The following is a 19937-nucleotide window of genomic DNA, read 5'->3' on the forward strand; positions in this document are numbered from 1 at the left end:
AGTCAGACAGAGAGACAAGGGTGGTTGGGGCCACCCCAAACCCTGAATGATGGAGGGGGGTCAGGGGTATTTGTGGTGGTGCATGTACGTACAGTACATGATATGCTTCTGTTCCATGATGTAACCACTTCCTGCCCTCCTGAACATGTCTACATGTTTGTGCATTTGTGATGATCTATAATCTGTTTATGAGAGATCAAGAAGGATAGAGGGAGAAGGATAAGGAGGTGCTTGTGTGTGTGGACACTGTCCCGGTCCCCTCCCTCTCCCATCTCCTCCTCCACCCCCCAGATTCATAGCACCCCTTTAAACTCTGGGTGACTGAGTGACTCTCCTCTGATTGGATTAGAGGCTGGTTGTCGGGGTGATGTGGGATGGAAAGAACACTCAGAAGAAGAAGCAGACATTCATTAGATGGACAGAGGAGAGAAAGAGAGGAAAGGAGAGAGGAGGAAAGAGGAAGAAGAGAGAAGGGGAGAGCAGGATAGAGATAGATGGAACGAAAGGTAGAAGAGAGATAAGGAGAGCAGGATAGAGAAGAAGAATGCAGAAGGAGGAGAAAAGGGATGATGGGAGAGAAAAGGAGAGAGCAAAAGGAGAACAGAAAGGAGAAAAGGAGAAAGAATGGAGGAGAAGAGTGCAGGTGGGGAAGAACAGAGAAAGGACCTTCATCATTCATTCCTATACATGGCCCCAGTGATGATGATGACCTGGGTCCTATCATATTCCTGCTAACCTACTTAAATAGCTGTGTTGTTACTCAGCACAATATCGTGTTCCTCTGGTGAGAATGGGAAAACATGGGAACGTGAGAATGTGATAGGTTTCAGTGTCTGGTAATCTGTTTTCTGCACACCTGCTAATGGACATGAACGCGCACACATGCACACGCATAGACATACATATTGGGTAACTTAAGTCAACCAATTCGCTTATAGTTTATATGCAAAAGGCACCATCAGGTAGCTGAAAGAGAGAGAGAGAGAGAGAGAGAGAGAGAGAGAGAGAGAGAGAGAGAGAGAGAGAGAGAGAGAGAGAGAGAGAGAGAGAGAGAGAGAGAGAGAGAGAGAGAGAGAGAGAGAGAGAGAAAAGTATATGTGTGTGTGTGTGTTAGTTGATTATTCCTATTGTTTAAAACCCTTATGAGTCCCTGTGGACAGAGACAACTCCCCTTCAGCTCATCACTTAGAGAGGTCAGCCACTGATCACACACACACTCACACACACTCACACACACACACACTCACTCACTCACACACACACACACACACACACACACACACACACACACACACACACACACACACTCACTCACTCACTCACACACACACACTCACTCACACACAAACACACAGTGGTTCCCAAAGGGGCCATGTAGTGTTCTATAGGGTGACATCAGCTGCAGAGTAGACGCCACAGTGGAGATAATGGAATCTGTGATTATACCACAAACCACTGGGGTCAGGTCAGCAGACCAATAAACACACGCCCAAATAAACACACACACAGGTATGCATGCTAAAAGATCCAGCCATATAAAATACCCACACCAAAGCGGAGAGATTGTCCAGGGAGAGAAGAATGAGGAAGAGAGGACATGAACAGAACATGCTGGGATTTGGCCAAACATTGAGAGACACAGCTAGACAAGTCTCTCCAAACGATAGAAAGGAGAAAATACAAAGTTTGACAGAAAGCAGGCAGTTGATCTTCCCTGCGTTGGATGAGTGGAGGGTTGCTGGTGTTGCTCTGGGTGAGCTGGTGGGGTGAGGCTATGGCGGCGGGAGGGCTTTATGCCCAAATTGCTCTATTTCCACAAATGGAGCCGTATTGATTGGTCTGCATACATCTACCCAGCACAGATAATCTGTTACTGCCATTCTGCCTCCACCAGTCACCACTTAGGCCTAATTACCCAGAAGTCAATACTGCTGCTAGGAGGTTAACCTCTCCCTGCCCGATTGGATAGATCGCCCCCGAGGCAAGAAGCAGGAAGAGAACGAAGAAGAGAGAGAAGAAGAGAGAGAAGAATAGAGAGAAGAAGAGAGAGAAGAAGAGAGAGAAGAAGAGAGAGATTGACAGACTATTACAGAGGAACAAAGAAAAAAGAGAAGGAGTGGAAGGAAAGTGAAAAGGGAATGGGGAAGGGGAAAGAGAGGGATGGATGGATAGAGCGAATGGAAGGAAAAGTGAGAAGGAGATCAAGAAAGAAAAGCTCACAAGGGAGCAAAGAAGAAGAACTGAGTAAGAGAGAGGAGGTGGGAGCGAGAGAGAGATTTATTTGTGTGTGTAAAAGTGACTAACAGTGACAGAAGTGTACTGAGGGTCCCTGGGGCTTGGGAGACACACACAAACTTACAAACACATGAGGGGGGAAGAGACTGATTATGAATGTTACGACTTAAATTGAGCCTGTTGCTTTTTCTACTGGTTTCTGTTTTTAACTCAATTACCGTTCTTCATCACTCCCTGTAGATTGCAATTTTTTTACCTTCTGCCCCCTTTTACCCCCGCCCCCCCCCAACGAGGCACGCACTGAGACATCCCTCAGGAATACATCACTGCATTTTCATACAGTCATAAAAGCCATCAATTGCTCTTAAGACCATAACCATTGACTCCATCTTTCTTTATCCATAGGTGGGTAAAAGTATGGTGACGCTTCAGTTAGGGGACTGATAATGTTACTCGGAGGACTATATTTTATGCTTTAATACTCATGTATTATCTGGACTGAATTTTTGATCCTAAGAAAAGGTGATAATACAACAGGAAACAGGATCGTAACACACCCACACACATGCACTCTTCAAAATAACCAGTAATTGAAGCCACATAATGAACAAGCACATCTTCCACAAAACAGCAAACAAACAGGTCTTTAACAAAACCACAAATCCTACATAATGAAGACTGTGTTTGGTGTGTGTGTGTGTGATTTTCTGTGAGTGTTAACCTATGTGTGTGCACCTGTTTCACAGCCTCAGTCAGTCACACAACACATTACATCCAGTTTACCCATTCAGAGTGATCGTGTCTGTCTGATTACCCTGCGTTATTGTTGTTTTAGTCTGGCTATATATAAACTCCATTATGCTAACCACAACACGACATGCTCTGAATGGCTCCAGCTCAATGTGTTCTCTTTAAAAATCAATCCTGGGTTATGAATTGGTGTTGTCAGAATCACCATGGGAGATTAGAGTCTGATCAGAAGGCCTGGCTGCCAACTATGTCTTAGATGACAAGTAGCTTATAAAACACATGTAAAGCTCTCACTGTTTTTCCGAAAGAAAAGACAAACACACACATGTTCAAAACTCTGAACGTGTATTTACACACAGTATAATATATTACACAGTATATTTACACAAAATCCTATATAAATCATTGCAAAAAAACATTAAATTAACAGTAAATTAAATTTAAAAGTTCATTTGAATGTGTGTATTTGTTTGTGTGTATATGTTTGTGTATGGGTGTATGTGTGTGTGTGAACACAACCCTGGGTTGATGGTCCCTAAGCTTCAGTCTACTCCCTTGGTTATAAGATTAATATAAGGCTAATTATGAGTGTGTGTTGGTGTGTGTGTGTGTGTTGGCTCCCTCGAAGAGCTAAAAAGCTGGTAATTTATGGCTTCCAGTGATTCAACACAAATAATAATTAGCTTTCCTCTGTGTGGTCACACACACATTTCTATACACACATATACATACATACACAGCAAAACTTTATTTGCATTGATTATTTCTTTCTAAATCTCTTAGAGATGGTGTGTGTGGAAGAGAGAGAGAGAGGGGGGGGGGGGGAGAAAACAGGTGAGAGACAGCATGTTCGGTGAGAGACAGCATGTTAGGCATTTCTTAGGCTTGCAGACACACAAAACGACTGCTAATCTTTTATGATATAATTATATATAATAATATTTACAGCGAATGTTATTCATTTCTGGCCCAATATATACCCTCACAGACGTTTCATGTCCCCAAAGCATGTACGCTGACATCTAGTGATCACAAAGTGCACTGCAAGTTATGTGCAATATTTGGCCATCGACTAGTAGCCTAGTTTAGGCTCAGATGATATGTGGAGATGTATGTGTTCAGAATACAGTATTTGTAATGTAGGCTTATTCAATTAGACCTACTTCATAACATTTGAGTCATATTTGTCATGAGGTTGATTTATTCGTAAAGCTGTGTTAGTTAACTGCCTATTTGACCTCAGAAGTAAACTTCGCCATTTGGACTTGAGGGGGTTTACAGTTCATGATCAAAAACCGACAAACTTTTAGGACGATTCCTTAGTAGCCCAGCTTATAGATGTAGTATGACAGATGGATAAAGGTAGACCGCAATATTTGCCCAATGTCTCTCTGGATTCTGTTTTGTTGCTCCACGGTGGACGTACAATAACGAAGAAAAATGACTTGTTTCCCATCACCTTATCACTGTCGCTTAGTAACGTTATCTTGTGATGATCAACAGACACGCCTCCCATTGCCCTTTGGCCTTTACGTGGAACTTAGAACTTGCGCACCTGCAATGGCAGTCGTGAAGGAAGGGCCGACCGAAGAGCTCGAGGGTCAAGAAATAATGTACGAGACAGTGACACCTCGCTATGAGGTTTTGGAATTCCGAAGATGTGTGTTAAAATCCCTCACCACCTTTTTCCCGACTGGGTGTCAAGCCTCTTTGTTTAGTCGTGGAGGGTTAACGGAGGGAAACAGAACTGGCTCAGCCAGGTAAAATGTCAACACGTGACGCGGTGGATTCTAGAATTCCAGGCGCGGACTGGGAGGAGACAGAAGCGCGAGAAGATCCAGACCAAGGGAGAAACAGAACGGAGCACAACTTCTGCACAAGGTAGGAACTTTGTGTTGAGGTGGTAATATCGTAAGCTGCTATATTATGCGATCAAGCGGCTGTTGGATGTAATTGATTGGAGTTGGTAGAACTAAGAAAGCTTTAATGAAATGTATCTCCTGCGGTGACTGTTACCGAGTTCCGTATATGAGCTTGTAGAATGTTTTGTCTTGTGATGTCTAAAACAAAATATACATTTTTCTCAGGAGCATCAGGAGTTTTATGTAACGCTACACATAGTTCAGCTGTGGTTCCAGTAACGAGCTCACACATGCTCCCCTCAAACTGATTTTACCAAGATGACAGTGCTCATGCATGCTTAGAGTTGTCTCTTCACATGGAGTCAAACCTCGTCCTAATCCCTTAATTTAAAGATCAATAAATCTGCCTCTTCAAACAAACTCCGGTTTTAAGGTGGGGTTTGGAAGACTGTTATGGAACTTAGCTCTGAACACTTGGCTAAGTAGTTTTCGTAAAACAATTCTTTGTTTTAAAAGTCTTCAATCTGTTGTGCATGTAAATCATTTGAGACTGTGTTGTTTGGTGAGGGATACACATTAGTGTTTGAACACTGATGTGTACACACCCACATTATGTAAGAATTTTGGCATATATGCACACTCACCCCTCGGCTATACACTCATACACACACCACTACTGGTCCTGATACTCTTCTTCTGTTGTCATCACTTCCTCAACGGTGAGATCTTTGATGGCTGAACACTTACCACAATTACACATCATAATGTGTAATTCAGTGAGGGATCGCAAGGAGCTCAGACAACAGTAATAACAGGCTCTGAAATTCCCTAGCCATCTTTCCTTTGTGCTGGCCTGTCATCTGGCTATGGTTATGACAGGTGTGACCTGTCACCTGGTTATGGTCACGGCCAGACTCGGTTCCAGAACGAATTAAATGGGGGGGCATTTTTTTTCGCAAGGGGGGCACACATTTAAATAGCATGTATGATAGTCAAAATAAGAGCGGCCCTGCATATTCTGCAGGAAAGTGTAGCCATCTTGATATTTAAATTGCCCCCCAATGCCCCCCTTTGGAGCCGACCCTGCTCACGACAGACCTGGCCTGTCACTTGGTTATGGTCACGACAGAGCTGGCCTGTCACTCGGTTATGGTCACGACAGAGCTGGCCTGTCACTTGGTTATGGTCACGACAGAGCTGGCCTGTCACTCGGTTATGGTCACGACAGAGCTGGCCTGTCACTTGGTTATGGTCACGACAGAGCTGGCCTGTCACTTGGTTATGGTCACGACAGAGCTGGCCTGTCACTTGGTTATGGTCACGACAGAGCTGGCCTGTCACTTGGTTATGGTCACGACAGACCTGGCCTGTCACTCGGTTATGGTCACGACAGAGCTGGCCTGTCACTTGGTTATGGTCACGACGGAGCTGGCCTGTCACTTGGTTATGGTCACGACAGAGCTGGCCTGTCACTTGGTTATGGTCACGACAGACCTGGCCTGTCACTTGGTTATGGTCACGACAGAGCTGGCCTGTCACTTGGTTATGGTCACGACAGACCTGGCCTGTCACTCGGTTATGGTCATGACACAGCTGGCCTGTCACTTGGTTATGGTCATGACTGCGAGGTCTGCTCAGCCAGTGATTTGTCTCTTTCAACCAACCCTTATCTATATCAGTCCTCCCAACACTATCTGTGGGGATTAAGTGCTATCAGAATGGTCTAAACTAAATATTTGTCGCTTTCAATAGTGGGAGTGGGCCGGGCCAGCTGGGAGTGTAGACCTGATGAGGTCGACATATAAAACACCAAGTCTGCAGTCCTGGATTTATGACAGGAAGTGGAAGGCGAACCCTCGCTGCCCTCCACCTACAAGATGTCTGGCCTGTGTTCTAGACATTGATGCATGAATGTGATGTTGTGACCAGTCTTCCCTAAGGAGGAAGGGAAGAACAGATTGTGTGTGATTGGTGTGTGTGTATGTGTGTGTATGTGTGTTGCAGGTAAAGGTTAATGTAGAAGATGTCTCTCTATTGCATGTCCCACCTTGTAAGTCAGTTATGTTTAAAGAGCAATCTGCTCTGGAGAAGGGAGGGTGTAGCTGCACCCTGAGAGAGAGAGAGAGAGAGAGAGAGAGAGAGAGAGAGAGAGAGAGAGAGAGAGAGAGAGAGGGAGGGGAGGGGGAGGGGGAGGGGGAGGGGGAGGGGGAGGGGGAGGGGGAGGGGGAGGGGGAGGGGGAGGGGGGAGGGGGAGGGGGGAGGGGGAGGGGGAGGGGGAGGGGGGAGGGGGAGGGGGGAGGGGGAGGGGGGAGGGGGGAGGGGAGGGGGAGGGGGAGGGGGGAGGGGGGAGAGGGAGAGGCGTCATTACACTGTACTTAAACATGTAATTACACAGTGCTAATTGTAAGTTATGACAGCCATCTGCTTGGTTTTCCTGTGGGTTCGGTTGACAAACTACAGAGTGATAAACATAAGTCTGTTAAGATGGAGGGTGAGAAAGAGAGAATGTGTTGGAGAGGTGTCACAGCTGGTAGTTGTGGAACATATCTGAGTTGTCTGAACACTGGAGAAAAAGGGAGGATGCCTGTCAAATATGTGTGTGTGTGTGTGGTTATTATTTTAGAACTTCTATTGTTCATAGGCATATGTATTTCCTGGGTTCATGTTGCCAGCCAGGTATTAATCAAAATGCTTAAAATGACATAATTTGAGTCTAATGTAAACTAACAGAAGCAGATTCATTCTTAAAATGATTATCTGAATCTGAAGCCTGGAGCTAATGGCCATTTGTATATGTGTTTGGTTTGTGGTTGCTTAGGCGACGACAGGTTGTGAGTCAGAGTGGAGCGTCGGGGTGCCTTGTTCAGAAGGAGGAACGCCATGGGAACCAGACCAGGACTGGCCAGGAAGTCGACCAGTCACATGACAACTATAGGAGAGGAAGAGAACTCACGCACGCACGCACACACACACACACACACACACACACACACACACACACACACACACACACACACACACACACACACACACTCACAGGGGTCTGCTATGTGTCTGTGCTGGTTCCATCCAGGTTTGACTGTTGGACCATCTGGTAGCCTCACACCCAGAGTGGGGCAGGGGGACGGACATGGGCCATCTGTGGTTCTGAACAGGAAACAGCTCCAGACCAAGTTCACCTCCTACATCTCCTTAAGATTTCCACCCAAACGCAGGAGGAAGTCCCACCTCAAAGAAAACACACCAGGAGAATTTAGGTAAGACATTAAGAGGAGAGTGAAACATGAAGAAAGACAGAGAGACTGTGTGTGTGTGAATGTTTTTTTTTTAAAGCAGCACATTGATCAGATTGGAGGTGGTGACAGGGGAACTTCTCACATCATGTGTGTGTGTTCACAGGTACATTTAGTTATTTTAGTTATTTAGCAGACACTCTTATCCAGAGGTAGAAGGAAACAGTGAGAGAGAAAGTGAGGAAAAAGCAGGAGACAGTGAGAGACAGGCAGACAGAGGAGAAGGTAGATGGAGACAGTGAGAGAGAAAGTGAGAGAAAGGCAGGAGACAGTGAGAGACAGGCAGACAGAGGAGAAGGTAGATGGAGACAGTGAGAGAGAAAGTGAGAGAAAGGCAGGAGACAGTGAGAGACAGGCAGACAGAGGAGAAGGTAGATGGAGACAGTGAGAGAGAAAGTGAGAGAAAGGCAGGAGACAGTGAGAGACAGACAGACAGAGGAGAAGGTAGATGGAGACAGACTGAGAGAAACAGAGTGGAGGAATGTTGCTTGTCCTGTATGTCCATGTTGTCTTGATGGGGGAAGAACATCTGAGGACTATAATGTTTCCTTGAAAAACATTAGCTAAAGGGGTGTGTGTGTGTGTGTGTGGCAGTATATCCAATTTCCTTCAGTATGTTTCACCTGTGTTTGCGTTTCCTACACATACCTAAAGGGCTGTTGTGAAACTGTTGTTTCAGGTGCTTGTTTAGTGTATGTGTTTGTTTTGCATTCTAGATTATACATTAAACAAGAAGGATATTCTGTTTTCTCTTTCTCCCTCCTCCTCTTTCTCTGTCACCTGTCTGTCATCCAGGTGTTCTGTCCAAGACACTGCAGGTCCCAGGGGGGTCTCACAGGTACGAGTGACCTGTGTGTAGCCTCATGACCACCTGGAGGCTTATTTAAGTGACATCACTGTCAGGTTATGAGAATGCCTGCTGACTAAATGACATCACTGTCAGGTTATGAGAATGCCTGCTGAATAAATGACATCACTGTCAGGTTATGAGAATTCCTGCTGGGGACTGAACCCCCAACAACCCCCGTTAGACAAAATGATTTTCTAATGATTTTTTTTACCACCAGTTCCTAGTTATGAAGTAGTTGTCTTTGGAACTGTACTTGCGTTTGATATAACCAGTTTATCAGGAGGAGTGACATGGTAGGAGAGTTGAGTCCCAACATCAGCCTCTGCCCCAGCCTCTGCCCCAGCCTCTGCCCCAGCCTCTGCCCTAGACTCAGCCTCTGCCCCAGCCTCTGCCCCAGCCTCTGCCCTAGACTCAGCCCCAGCCTCTGCCCTAGACTCAGCCCCAGCCTCTGCCCTAGCCTCTGCCCTAGCCTCAGCCCCAGCCTCTGCCCTGGAGTTAGACTGAACTCAGGACTCATCTCTGTCTCTACAAGTGACACCTTTCTGTCGAACATAGGTGATCAGGCCATTTGTTGACACAGGGAAACTATTAGGCTCACTCAGTCAGCAATAGCTTGAATATACTGCAGCTATGGCTGCTGACACAATGGTATTGGAATTTCATTTATTTGAGCATCACGTTTGCTGATGTGATGTTTAAATTTAAGAACACTTAAAATTATTTAGTGTCAAAATTTGACTAATTTGATTCAAACCTCTCTCAGCAGGTCAACAGAAGAATCCCTCATCCTGAGCTTTCTGTGGAACCAGTGAGCCACCTACTATCATTGGAAAAAACCTCCCACCCAGTCCAAGACGATGTGGCCACGCCCCCAACAGGAAGTGGATATTTGACATTAGACCAGAGACACACTCCTTGCCTTGCCTTTGGACAGCAGAGACAGATTACAGACAATGGAACCACTGACACAGGCCCAGCAACTGTAGAAGCACAGAGCCTTGAACCTCCCACCACAGACACACAGCAGCTCCAACCCACTGACACTCAGAGATGTCAACCTACTGCCACAAAAAGTACTGTCAACTCAATGACATCGGGTGTCTCTTCTGAACTAACTAACTTAGAAAGACCAGACCCTACAGGAAGTGACACCCCTGTAGCAGCGACCGCATGCACAAGCTCACCAGGGGTAGATGAGTGTTTGGATAAAGGGTCTGTAAGGGTTGTGACCCGGAACTATTCAGACTTAAACTCTCCAAGCGTTCCAGCCCTCCCGGCAGCCATGTTGTCCTCCACCGTGGTGTCGGTGCTCGCCCCAAACTGGGCCACACGCCGACGACAGAAGAAAGCTGAACAGGAAGCCCAGGGCAGCCAACAGGAAGTGACTGAGGGGGGAAGGCTTTCATCGTTGCGAAACACCCGGGAGGTAACCTCTAAAACTATGAGAGAGCCAGCGGGAGAGAGGGGGGATACGCCTGGTTCCCCATCCCAGTGGAGGGCTCCTTCTCTGGGTCGTGGTGGAACACCGAGCGGTCACGGTGATAGTACCAGCCCTGTCTCTCCCATCTCCTCCTCCATGGTATCACAAACTGCCGCCTTACCCCTCTCTCGAGAACAGCATGCACAACAGGGGATATCCCAGGCAGGTCGTTATGGAGACCAACTGTCATTTCTGAGCTCTAAACCGAAAACTAGTAGCCTGCTTCTTTCTCTTAGAAGGGTCAATTCTGCTAGCCCCACCCACTCAAAGACAGCCCCTCCCACTCTGTCCAGGTCAATCAATGACAGAGCAGCAGGGTCATCTATACCACAGTCCTCTTCAGCCTCAACCAATGACAGCGAACGAGAGAGGTCAAAGTCCCTCCTTTCGTCATCTTCCACCCCTTACAGGACAAAAGAGAGGTCCTGGCCCCACCATCTATCAACATCCCCCAATCAGAAAGAAGCAGACACATCTACGTCACACCTTTTTTCAACCTCACCCAATCACCAGGAACCTAAGGCTGCCTCCTTCTCCAACCCCTCCATGACCTCTAGAGTGTACCCCACCCCTTCCTACTTCCCTAAACACACCACCCTCTCCAGCGGCCTGAAGATGCTGTCCTCCACAGAACTAGAACTGACCAAAGAGGATAACATCACTTCTTCCAGAGTGTCAGACTTCCTGACGAGACCCCTTCCCAGGGGCACCCAGCTTGACTCCTCTTCCTGGAGCAAGAATGTGACCAAGGACCAGAGTTTTTGTAGCTCAAGCTCTCCTCTTCGCCCCACAAACAATCTCAACAACAAGATAAGAGATAACACAAACAATATGTTCCCTTCCTCAGACTCTTCTAATAAGACTGTGCAAGGAATACAAGCCAATATCAACTCAACCTGGAAACCTCAAAGCACCAACAACACAAACAACAACTACTTGAGTCAGTTAGGTCATCATGGAAACCTCAGTAAGTTCCCAGACTTGTGCGCTAACACCCCACCGCTCCGCCTAACTGTGACTCCTCAGGAGCCTGGGGACCAGTACACACACGCCTCACACGCTCACACCTCTCCCACACAGCCCACAGACACCCTCCCCTCACACACACACACTCTGTTTCAGAGTCACCAGGATCTCAGTCCTACAGACGACCCAGGCGAGACGCAGGTCCAGAAGCCTCGCAGTCTGTCTAGTGTTTACTACAACACTAGGATGAGCAGTGCTCTGAGACCCACCACATTCAGCAGTTCCACCATGGACCTGAGCAGAACAGAACCAGGCCTGGACCGTGGGCACAGTGGAGAACATCTCACTCAGCTCCGCTCACACAACCCTGGATCCTTATTCTCCTCCTCCCCTGCCTCCTCCTCCTCTCCCCCAGTCCCCTCCAGCTACACCCCCCGACCCTGCAGTTTCAGCCCCTTCTCCTCGGGACCTGTCTCAACAACCCTCTGCTCCACCGACCCTTCACCTTCCCCTAGCTACTCTTCCTCCTCCACCCCTCAGCCCCTCCTTCCTTACCATACCACCTCTAGCAAGCTCTCACTGCCCTCAAAAGCAACACCTGCCACCACGCCCACAAACACTAATACCACTTCTCAGCCTTTCTCTCCCAACAACTCCCACACGCCCTCCCTGTCACCTAACACTTCCCATACACCCAACTCCCCAAGCCCCCCTGGCTTCCCACTCTCCCCACACAGCTCTCTTACCCAGGGAATGAAACTGCGCCCCCCAGTGGAGCCCAGGGAGGTGGCGTCGCGGGCCGCCTGGCAGAACTCAGTGGAGCTGCACGGCGGGGAAACTACCACCAGGGGGCAGCGTTTTCCCCCTGGGAGCCCCCCAGGCCTCACCAGGCCCTTGTCCCCCTCTGGACGTCTCCGGAGCGTAGAGGGCCCATCCATCTACGCCTCCCTGCGGTCGGGGGGTCCCTCTTGGGCCACTTCTCCTCGGTCGCCCCCTGCGGCTCGCAGCTCCAGCCTGCCATTGTGGAGGGGGGGCAGAGAAACACCGCGCCCCTCCCACTCCTTTCCTGACTCAGCAGGGAGGAAGGAGGGAGAGGACAGAGAGAGGGAGGGAGAGAAAAAAAGGGAAGAAATAGAGAAAGAGGGGAAGAAGAAGGAAGAGAAAGTGTCTGCTGGCAGCTCTTTAAAGTTCACGTTTGACCATACTGGGAATGGTGCAAGTGGAACAATACCACAGAGTTCTCAAAAGTTCTCAAAGGAGAACACTTCTTCCTCTCCCTCCAATGCACCTCTCTCCCTCCAGTCAGACTTTGGCAGCAGGTCCAGCAAGTTCAGCCCCCCTCCCTACCAAACACTCAAGGCTAACACCCCAACTCGCACATCCCCAACCTCACCAACCACTTACCTCTCTAAATCACCCTCTAAATCCCTCTCCCCCTCCCCACACTACACTTTCCCCATCTCTCCCCCAATCTCCCCCTACTCACCCATCCTCGCTCACAAGAGGACTAGCTTGTGGGACCTTTCAAAGGACGTTGTCACAGAGAACAACCGTGCCAACCACAGCAATAACACTGCCCAGACCGTCCAAGATTGTGTGGCTCTCCACTCATTACGCACAGAGACTCATGTTGATGACATCACCAGGCCCTCGCCTACCCCTTTTCTGTCTGCCAATGTGGACAAACCTCTCCCCCCCTCTGCACGTATCACCGTCGTGGAGACGCTGGTCTACAAGATTCCTTCCTGTTCCTCCAGCTCCAAAGATGGCATCCAACTCAAACACTCCTACTCCGGTCTGCAGGCTCCATGCACTGTCATCACCAACTCTGACCCCTTACAGATAGCACATCGCAGAGAGTTGACTGGAGGAATCAGCTGCCAATCACAGCAGATTTCAAATGACAGTAATGCATTAGGTCAGCAGTGCCCTACCACTGGTCAGATTAAAGGTAACGTGTTGGAGCATACTGACAAAGGATGGAGAGAGAGAGAGATTCCTGTTACTGAGAAGAAGAGTGACAGAGAGTGGAGAGAGAGAGACAGTCCCCCTGAAGCCCTGCCCCCCAGCCAGGGCAACAGAAGAGGACTGTTCAGAAATAAGAGAGAGCGAATGGCTAGTATCACTCCTGCTGCTACACTAGCTAGAGGGAGAGAGACCGCCCAGACTGAGAGAGATAAGAGAGATGTACAAAGAAGAGAGGGGGAGGCGGAGAGAGGAGAGAGGGGAAACGAAAGAGACAAGAGGGGGCTGACCAAGATGGACCTGATCCTCCAGCGACTCAAACAGACGTTCAACATCAAATGGCCAAACGATGAGCTCCCATCACGACGGAAGAGGACGTCCCCTCCAACCTCTGACCCCAGCGCTACTCCTGGCGCCGAGGTCGCCTCCGAGACGAGCAACAGAGGACGTGGGCAGGGGAGAGAAATACAGAGAGACAGCAGTAGCTCTCTCCAGCCCTCCTTAGCCCAGGGGAGCAGAGGGGAGGGAGGAGGTGAAGGAGGAAGAGGGGGGGAATGTGTCCAGACTAACAGAGAAAGGACGGGACCAGACATTCCCCCAGAGGGAACCGGGACTGGACATCCACAAGTTGGTGTGTTGAGAGGTCAGGGTGGGGATCAGAACAGACAATGGTCCAGCATGATAGACCTCAGTCACCCAGATCCACACAGGAGCCCCCTCTACTCTCCCTCCTCCCCCCTCAGTAGAAAGGATTGGGGGGGTGACAATGTGTTCTACAGCCCCACAATGCAGCCCAGATGGGGGAGGAAGAAGGCCACCTCCCTCTGTGAGCCAGGGGACGGGGAGATCAAAGGCCAGGAGTCAGAGGTCAGGGGTCGGGGGGGTGTTCTGGCCTCCTACTCGTCGTACGCGGACCTGAAGTACGGTCTCGCAGCAGGACGCTCAATCTCTGTGAGTTCTGTTCTGTCCTCCAGACCCTTCGGTCCTGGCCGCATCTCAACTGGACCAGGCATGGTCAGTGTCAGCAACCTCACTGACCCTGATGATGCCGCTGCTACGTCTGGAGGGGTCGCTGCCTGGGTGGATCACAGCAGCGCCGGCAAAGGGGATTGGTTAATGTCCAATAGGAGTGGGTTCCGATCACTGCCTAGATACAGCACCAGGGGCTTAGAGGTTACCTCCCCAGGCCAGGTGCGCTCCACCAGCCTGGACACCTCGCACTTCCTGTGGGTCTCAGAGGGTCCCCCAACCCCCCCTCTGACTCCTCCCTCCAGACGGATGTCCCGCTCCCCCAGCACTTCTCCCTCCTCCCCCCCCTGCTCGGCAGGTGGCTGGGTGTCACCAGACAGCCAGGCCTCCAGGGGGCACCTGCCCTCCAGGGGTTATGTATCCAGCCTCTCAGCCTTCGAGGAGTCGGATGCAGACTCGGATGCCAGCTCTGACACCACCACTGACGACGAGTACTACCTAGGAGATGGGGATGCTGAGAAGGAGACAGAACTGTGAACTGCTCTCCTTGTCTCCTTTCCTAGTCCCTTTTTCTTAAATTAGAAAGTAAAGAAAGAGAAATGACTGATGCACGCTTGTTAAGCTTGAGAAAATATCAATAGGAAGACAACACAAAACTGTAACAGAACCAACCATTTAGGTAAACATGCCTGGTGGTACTGGTTAAAAGTTGGGACAATGATAACTAGCCGATCCATATAGAGAGCCTTCTTGAGAGACACTTTAGGTGAGTTAAATGTCACTAAACAGGTTAAAATAAACGTTAAATGGAAAACCTTGGTGCCACCAACATCATCAGTATACTTTTATCGGCTGACATGTCGTAATTGACTATAACGTTTCTGTATATTAGTGAAAATCCAATAGTAGTTCCCCCTGAATGCTAATGTAGGGTAACATGATCTGAGGTTTCTGGCTCTCAGGGATAAACACTTCTCCTGTCAGCTCTTGTCTTTGAAGCAGCTCCAGAAATATGTATTGCGCAATGTCTGTTCTTAAAAAAAAAAAAAGTATTGGTGATAATTCATATTTCGCTGCTTTATAAAAGTGAGTCAGTTGGTTTACTGAGGATGTTTTACAGGCGATTTGAGAATAAACATAAGCATATAGCCTACAGTAAGTCTCCTTAAGTGTTCATTACTTTTGTCATCACAACAACCCACCAACAAGCTATTGTTTAGTCTGGCTCCACAACTCACTAATGATCTGTCTTTACCAACACTGATGAGAACCACATATCTACATTCCAGCCTTTATAAAGAAGGCTTTAGTGACAATATCTGGATCGTAGGTATAATTGGCTCTTGGAACTGTGGGAGTCTGGGTGGGGCCAGTCTTTTACATTGCACTGATACAAAGGGTGTTTTCACGATCTTACAATAGTATGAATAGGAGGGTGACAAAGACGCTTATCAGCCTATGTGGCATTGTACAGCCTAAGAACCTATTAGGGGTTTTCAAGATGGAGGAAAGATTTCTTTAAGTTTTAATTAGGCTAAATAAATGAGTGAAGGAGACCCCTCCCTCTGTCTCCTAACTCCTCGTTTGTATGTTTTCCCATGACTTACGGGAGGAATGATGTGTATTTAGCGGCTGTAGTCTGCTGGGTGTGGTGGCGATGTCTTTCAGAAACAACACCCCGAGGTGAACTCATCTTTCCATGCCTAACTATGTGTGTGTGTGTGTGTGTGTGTGTGTGCGCGCGCGCTTGCGTGCGTGCAAAGATGAAACAAATGTTTTCTGATCCTTACAAAAAATAAATTCACATGGGATACCAAAGCTTTTTTTATACATAATATACATATATCTAAGGTAATCAAAAGAGCGTTATGTAATCATCATAATCAACATGAACAACTCGCGTTGAAAACACTAGATCTCCCCATGTTGCCTGGTAACCTCATTCCTGTGGCCTGATACTGTACTGATCTGCTTTGTTTTGTGTCCAAACATGTCGTAGCTTAGCCACCTCTAGGATAACCTATAGCTAGGGGGCTATTGTTGTAACAAAAGATAAATTGTTACAGATTAATTGGAGGACAAAAAAAGATACATTATTAAATAAAAGATTTTAAGGCGTCTGTTATCTTAGTATTCTTCGATTAAATGAAATTTCCCTAGCGCATGAATGCCCGGTGGGAAAATCCAGGTAAGTTTTCCGCGCTGCCGGACTCAACGATCGAAATAGCCTTCTTTTAAATTTTATGTCAAGTTCAGGTTCAGCTATAATCACCTACACAAGGATGAGCAAGACCTTGACATCACCGGCACGTCTCTATATTTCCTTCATCGCAACAAACCTTGATGCATTTTCAAACTGTTGTGTGGTGTCCATGGTAATAGGAATCACTATACTATTCGACGTACTTTATCGTTCAATTTGTATGATTTTCTTCAGGAAATGGAAAGAGGAACAGAGTTCACCATAGACACGTAAGGCATCTTCTGACATCATTCTAGGACATTGATTTTCAAAGACATATATCATACATGAATGTTTACCATATCTTAACCCCATTAAATCTAACCCAATTATGTGGCACCCCTTTCTAACTTGCACAACTGCTCATGTCCATCTAAAAACTCTTCATCCCCAAACACCATGTTTATATCCCACAGCTCTTCCATCATCCTCTTTTCTACCCCTCTGTTAGTGTTCCCACAGCATCCCCCTTTTTCTCTGAGGAGTTGGAGAGTCATGATAAACTGTACCAGCGTTCTGCATGCATCATACAGAGAACCTGGAGGAGACATGTGGTGGGCACACACACACACACACATGTATGTTGTACGCACACACGGGTGCAAACATCGTTCAACGTGTCCTCTCTATGTCTGCAGGACACACAAGTGTTCAAGTACTTTAAGATGCTGGTGAGCTTCCGTAACCAAGGCGATCCTCGTCTATTGCTCCGGTCCATCAACCCCAGAGAGGTACTCCGATGGTACACCAGGACATCATCCTGGAATGACCACACGTCTGGTTCCTAAAATACTAATCCTCTAAAGTTCACAATAAATAAGATGACCGTTGAGAGATTGAGAAAGGCTGTTCATGCTAGTCATTGTGAGAATGATCCTGACTCTTACAGGCTGGTCATGCCAATTAGTGTGAAAGGGTGGTTTTATTTAGACTGTTGTTTTGTGTTGTGGTAGGCGAACATGCTGGATGCTGCAGCTGGGGCGTACATCAGATTCAGACTGGGAGGGGTGAGGGCCTACCAGCTCACAACTCTTAATTGCTCAATTGATATGAATATCACTGTCAGTCAATCAATGTCTCTTAGTAAAAAGTCAGTAGATCTCATTGTCAGACAATCACTCAATCATTGTTCATTTTACAAGCCTCTCTGTATCCCCCTTCAGATCTCCTTCCCCCCCAGCATCTACTACAAGATTTTTACCCATCGGCCTATTGTTGACATGTGTGCCAACAGTCCCAAGGACTACACCCATCCAGGCGCCAAGAGGCCCATTCCCCGGCAGGTCCACAATGGCAGAGCCCTGGTCCTGGACGATCAGAGCGGCTGGTACCGCCGGGTGGAGAACAATGGCTGGAGAATTCTTTGTGGCAAGGTCTGAACCAAAATCAGGAGGAAGCTGTTTGCTACGCCAAAACTATGTCATGTCTCCATACTAACGCTTAATAACTAACCAACTTTCACAAAATAATTAATAAACTGACTCTAAATGTTAGATCTGTAATCAATTTTTCTGCAGATTGTGCTCCTGGGTGACATCATTGAGACAGAGACCAGTAGCAGGAAGATACAGTTCCACCACTCCAAGCTGCAGAGGAGACAGGATGTGGAAAGGAAGAGGAGGATGAGGAAGATGGAGTGGTTCAAAAAGATGTGAGTCTTTTCTTCTGACTCGTGTCCAGGGTATGACTAGTTCTACCTGTACAGTTTGTATATATATATATATACATACATTTAATTAAATGTGTGTGTATAACCATGTACTTGTGTGTGTGCCAGGTACAAGCAGGGCTCCCTCCATGCTCGTACTCAGCACCCGGAGGCAGCGGCTCTGGTGGAATGCTCAGCCCAGGGCATGGTGGATGCCATGGAGACGCTGGGGGCCAATCACATTGTCGACTGGGAGGTGGATGAGCTGATTGAGTGGACCAATGCCCTCAACTTTGATGAGTATGCTTAAAGAAATTGAAGACATTTAGTAGCATCTGAATGTATCTGTAAATGTATTCCCTAAGAGTATATATGTTGAATTACTTTATGATTCAAAACACATATTAAATACTGTCCCAGAAATGTTTGGAAATGCAATGTGTTGACATTTAAAAACTATGTTCATGTTTCAAGGTACATAAGAGAGTGGAGAGATCAAGGAACCAGTACATACTCTAGTAAAGGTAAACCACTATTTCTAATGTTTTTGTGGATCACATTCTTCAGACTCATCAGATCATATCAGCTGGAACATTGTTTAATACTACCATCTACTGGCCAAGTAGTGCAATAACAATTGCTTCCTCATTGGTTTTCTCTTCCTCCTCTTTCTCTCCACGCTTCTTTGCCTCCTCCAACCTTAAAAGGTGCAGAGTCTAAACTGGCCCCATCCTCAGGATCTGCTAATGAGGGCGATCAGATGGGCACGTACCGCAGCGTACTCCACCCCCTGACCTCTAGCCTCATCCAATGAGAGAGCTCCAAGCCCATCACCTGTGATTGGAACCTGTTAGCCTCGGCCAATCACACATCTTAAAGAATACACTCTCTGACTGACTGGTTTGTTGACTGTTTTGCTGACTGGCTGACTGACTAACTGGCCGGCTACTTACTTTCTCAGTGATTAAATCTAAAGAACCAATACATGTGCTACAAGCACTAAACATGAGACTTGATGTTCATAATAAACTGGAAAATGTGCATATCCTGATGATGTCTGTCAGATTCATCACTGTCTAGGTCTTAATATGAAGGTGTTCTTCTTAACAGCAGCCATTGCCTTAGTTGGCTACATGGAAAGGAGTTGATGAAGTTGGCATTATCAAATATGTCTGCAAGGCCAGCGAAGGCTAAACAGTAGTGTAAATAGAGAGGATTTGCTGTAAAAATCAAAACCGAAAAAACTGCAACGGATGGGGGGGAAAATGAGGGGGCACCCGGATTTGAACCGGGGACCTCTTGATCTGCAGTCAAATGCTCTACCACTGAGCTATACCCCCACACAGCACTATAATGAAAAGTTGACAATTTCAATCTATATCAAACGTCGGAATATTTTGTAGGCTTAACGTTGGTTTTTATTTTAAGAAGTTACTTATAGTTTTCTTATTAACGAATTTAACTTTAGCGTTCAAAGGTAGGAATTTTCTACTTCCGTGTTATTACAGAGATACGCCACTAGAGAACGTCACTGTACAGATAGGCTGTATATTCAAACTGATACAATTCCTGTAGAAAAACAAACATTACTTTATCATACCACCTTTTTGAAAGGTTGAAAACATATTTTCTAATAAAGTTTTCGAAAGTTTCGAAAGGTTGAAATAATTATTTCAA

At 47.1% G+C, this 19937-nt stretch overlaps 2 protein-coding genes and 1 non-coding gene across 3 annotated transcripts; 2 read left to right on the plus strand and 1 right to left on the minus strand.

Moving 5' to 3' along the window:
- The first annotated feature begins 7923 nt into the window (after positions 1 to 7923).
- On the plus strand, positions 7924 to 15525 carry LOC136958011 (mucin-2-like). Its single transcript, XM_067252233.1, has 3 exons — positions 7924 to 8104; positions 8936 to 8978; positions 9757 to 15525. Exon 3 carries the CDS (start codon positions 10078 to 10080, stop codon positions 14905 to 14907), a length of 4830 nt encoding a protein of 1609 aa, XP_067108334.1. The 5' UTR covers positions 7924 to 8104; positions 8936 to 8978; positions 9757 to 10077; the 3' UTR covers positions 14908 to 15525.
- Positions 15526 to 16429: 904 nt separating this feature from the next.
- Positions 16430 to 19289, plus strand: c15h11orf65 (chromosome 15 C11orf65 homolog). Its single transcript, XM_067252108.1, has 10 exons — positions 16430 to 16558; positions 16808 to 16842; positions 17064 to 17166; positions 17251 to 17343; positions 17566 to 17619; positions 17776 to 17985; positions 18130 to 18263; positions 18390 to 18560; positions 18735 to 18784; positions 18968 to 19289. Exons 1-10 carry the CDS (start codon positions 16538 to 16540, stop codon positions 19072 to 19074), a joined length of 978 nt encoding a protein of 325 aa, XP_067108209.1. The 5' UTR covers positions 16430 to 16537; the 3' UTR covers positions 19075 to 19289.
- A 239-nt stretch (positions 19290 to 19528) lies between these two features.
- On the minus strand, positions 19529 to 19600 carry trnac-gca (transfer RNA cysteine (anticodon GCA)). Its single transcript has one exon. It is a non-coding gene; the product is annotated as a tRNA-Cys (tRNA).
- Positions 19601 to 19937: the final 337 nt, after the last annotated feature.

This window comes from Osmerus mordax, chromosome 15 (assembly GCF_038355195.1).
Source record: "Osmerus mordax isolate fOsmMor3 chromosome 15, fOsmMor3.pri, whole genome shotgun sequence".
Lineage (NCBI taxonomy): Eukaryota > Metazoa > Chordata > Actinopteri > Osmeriformes > Osmeridae > Osmerus > Osmerus mordax.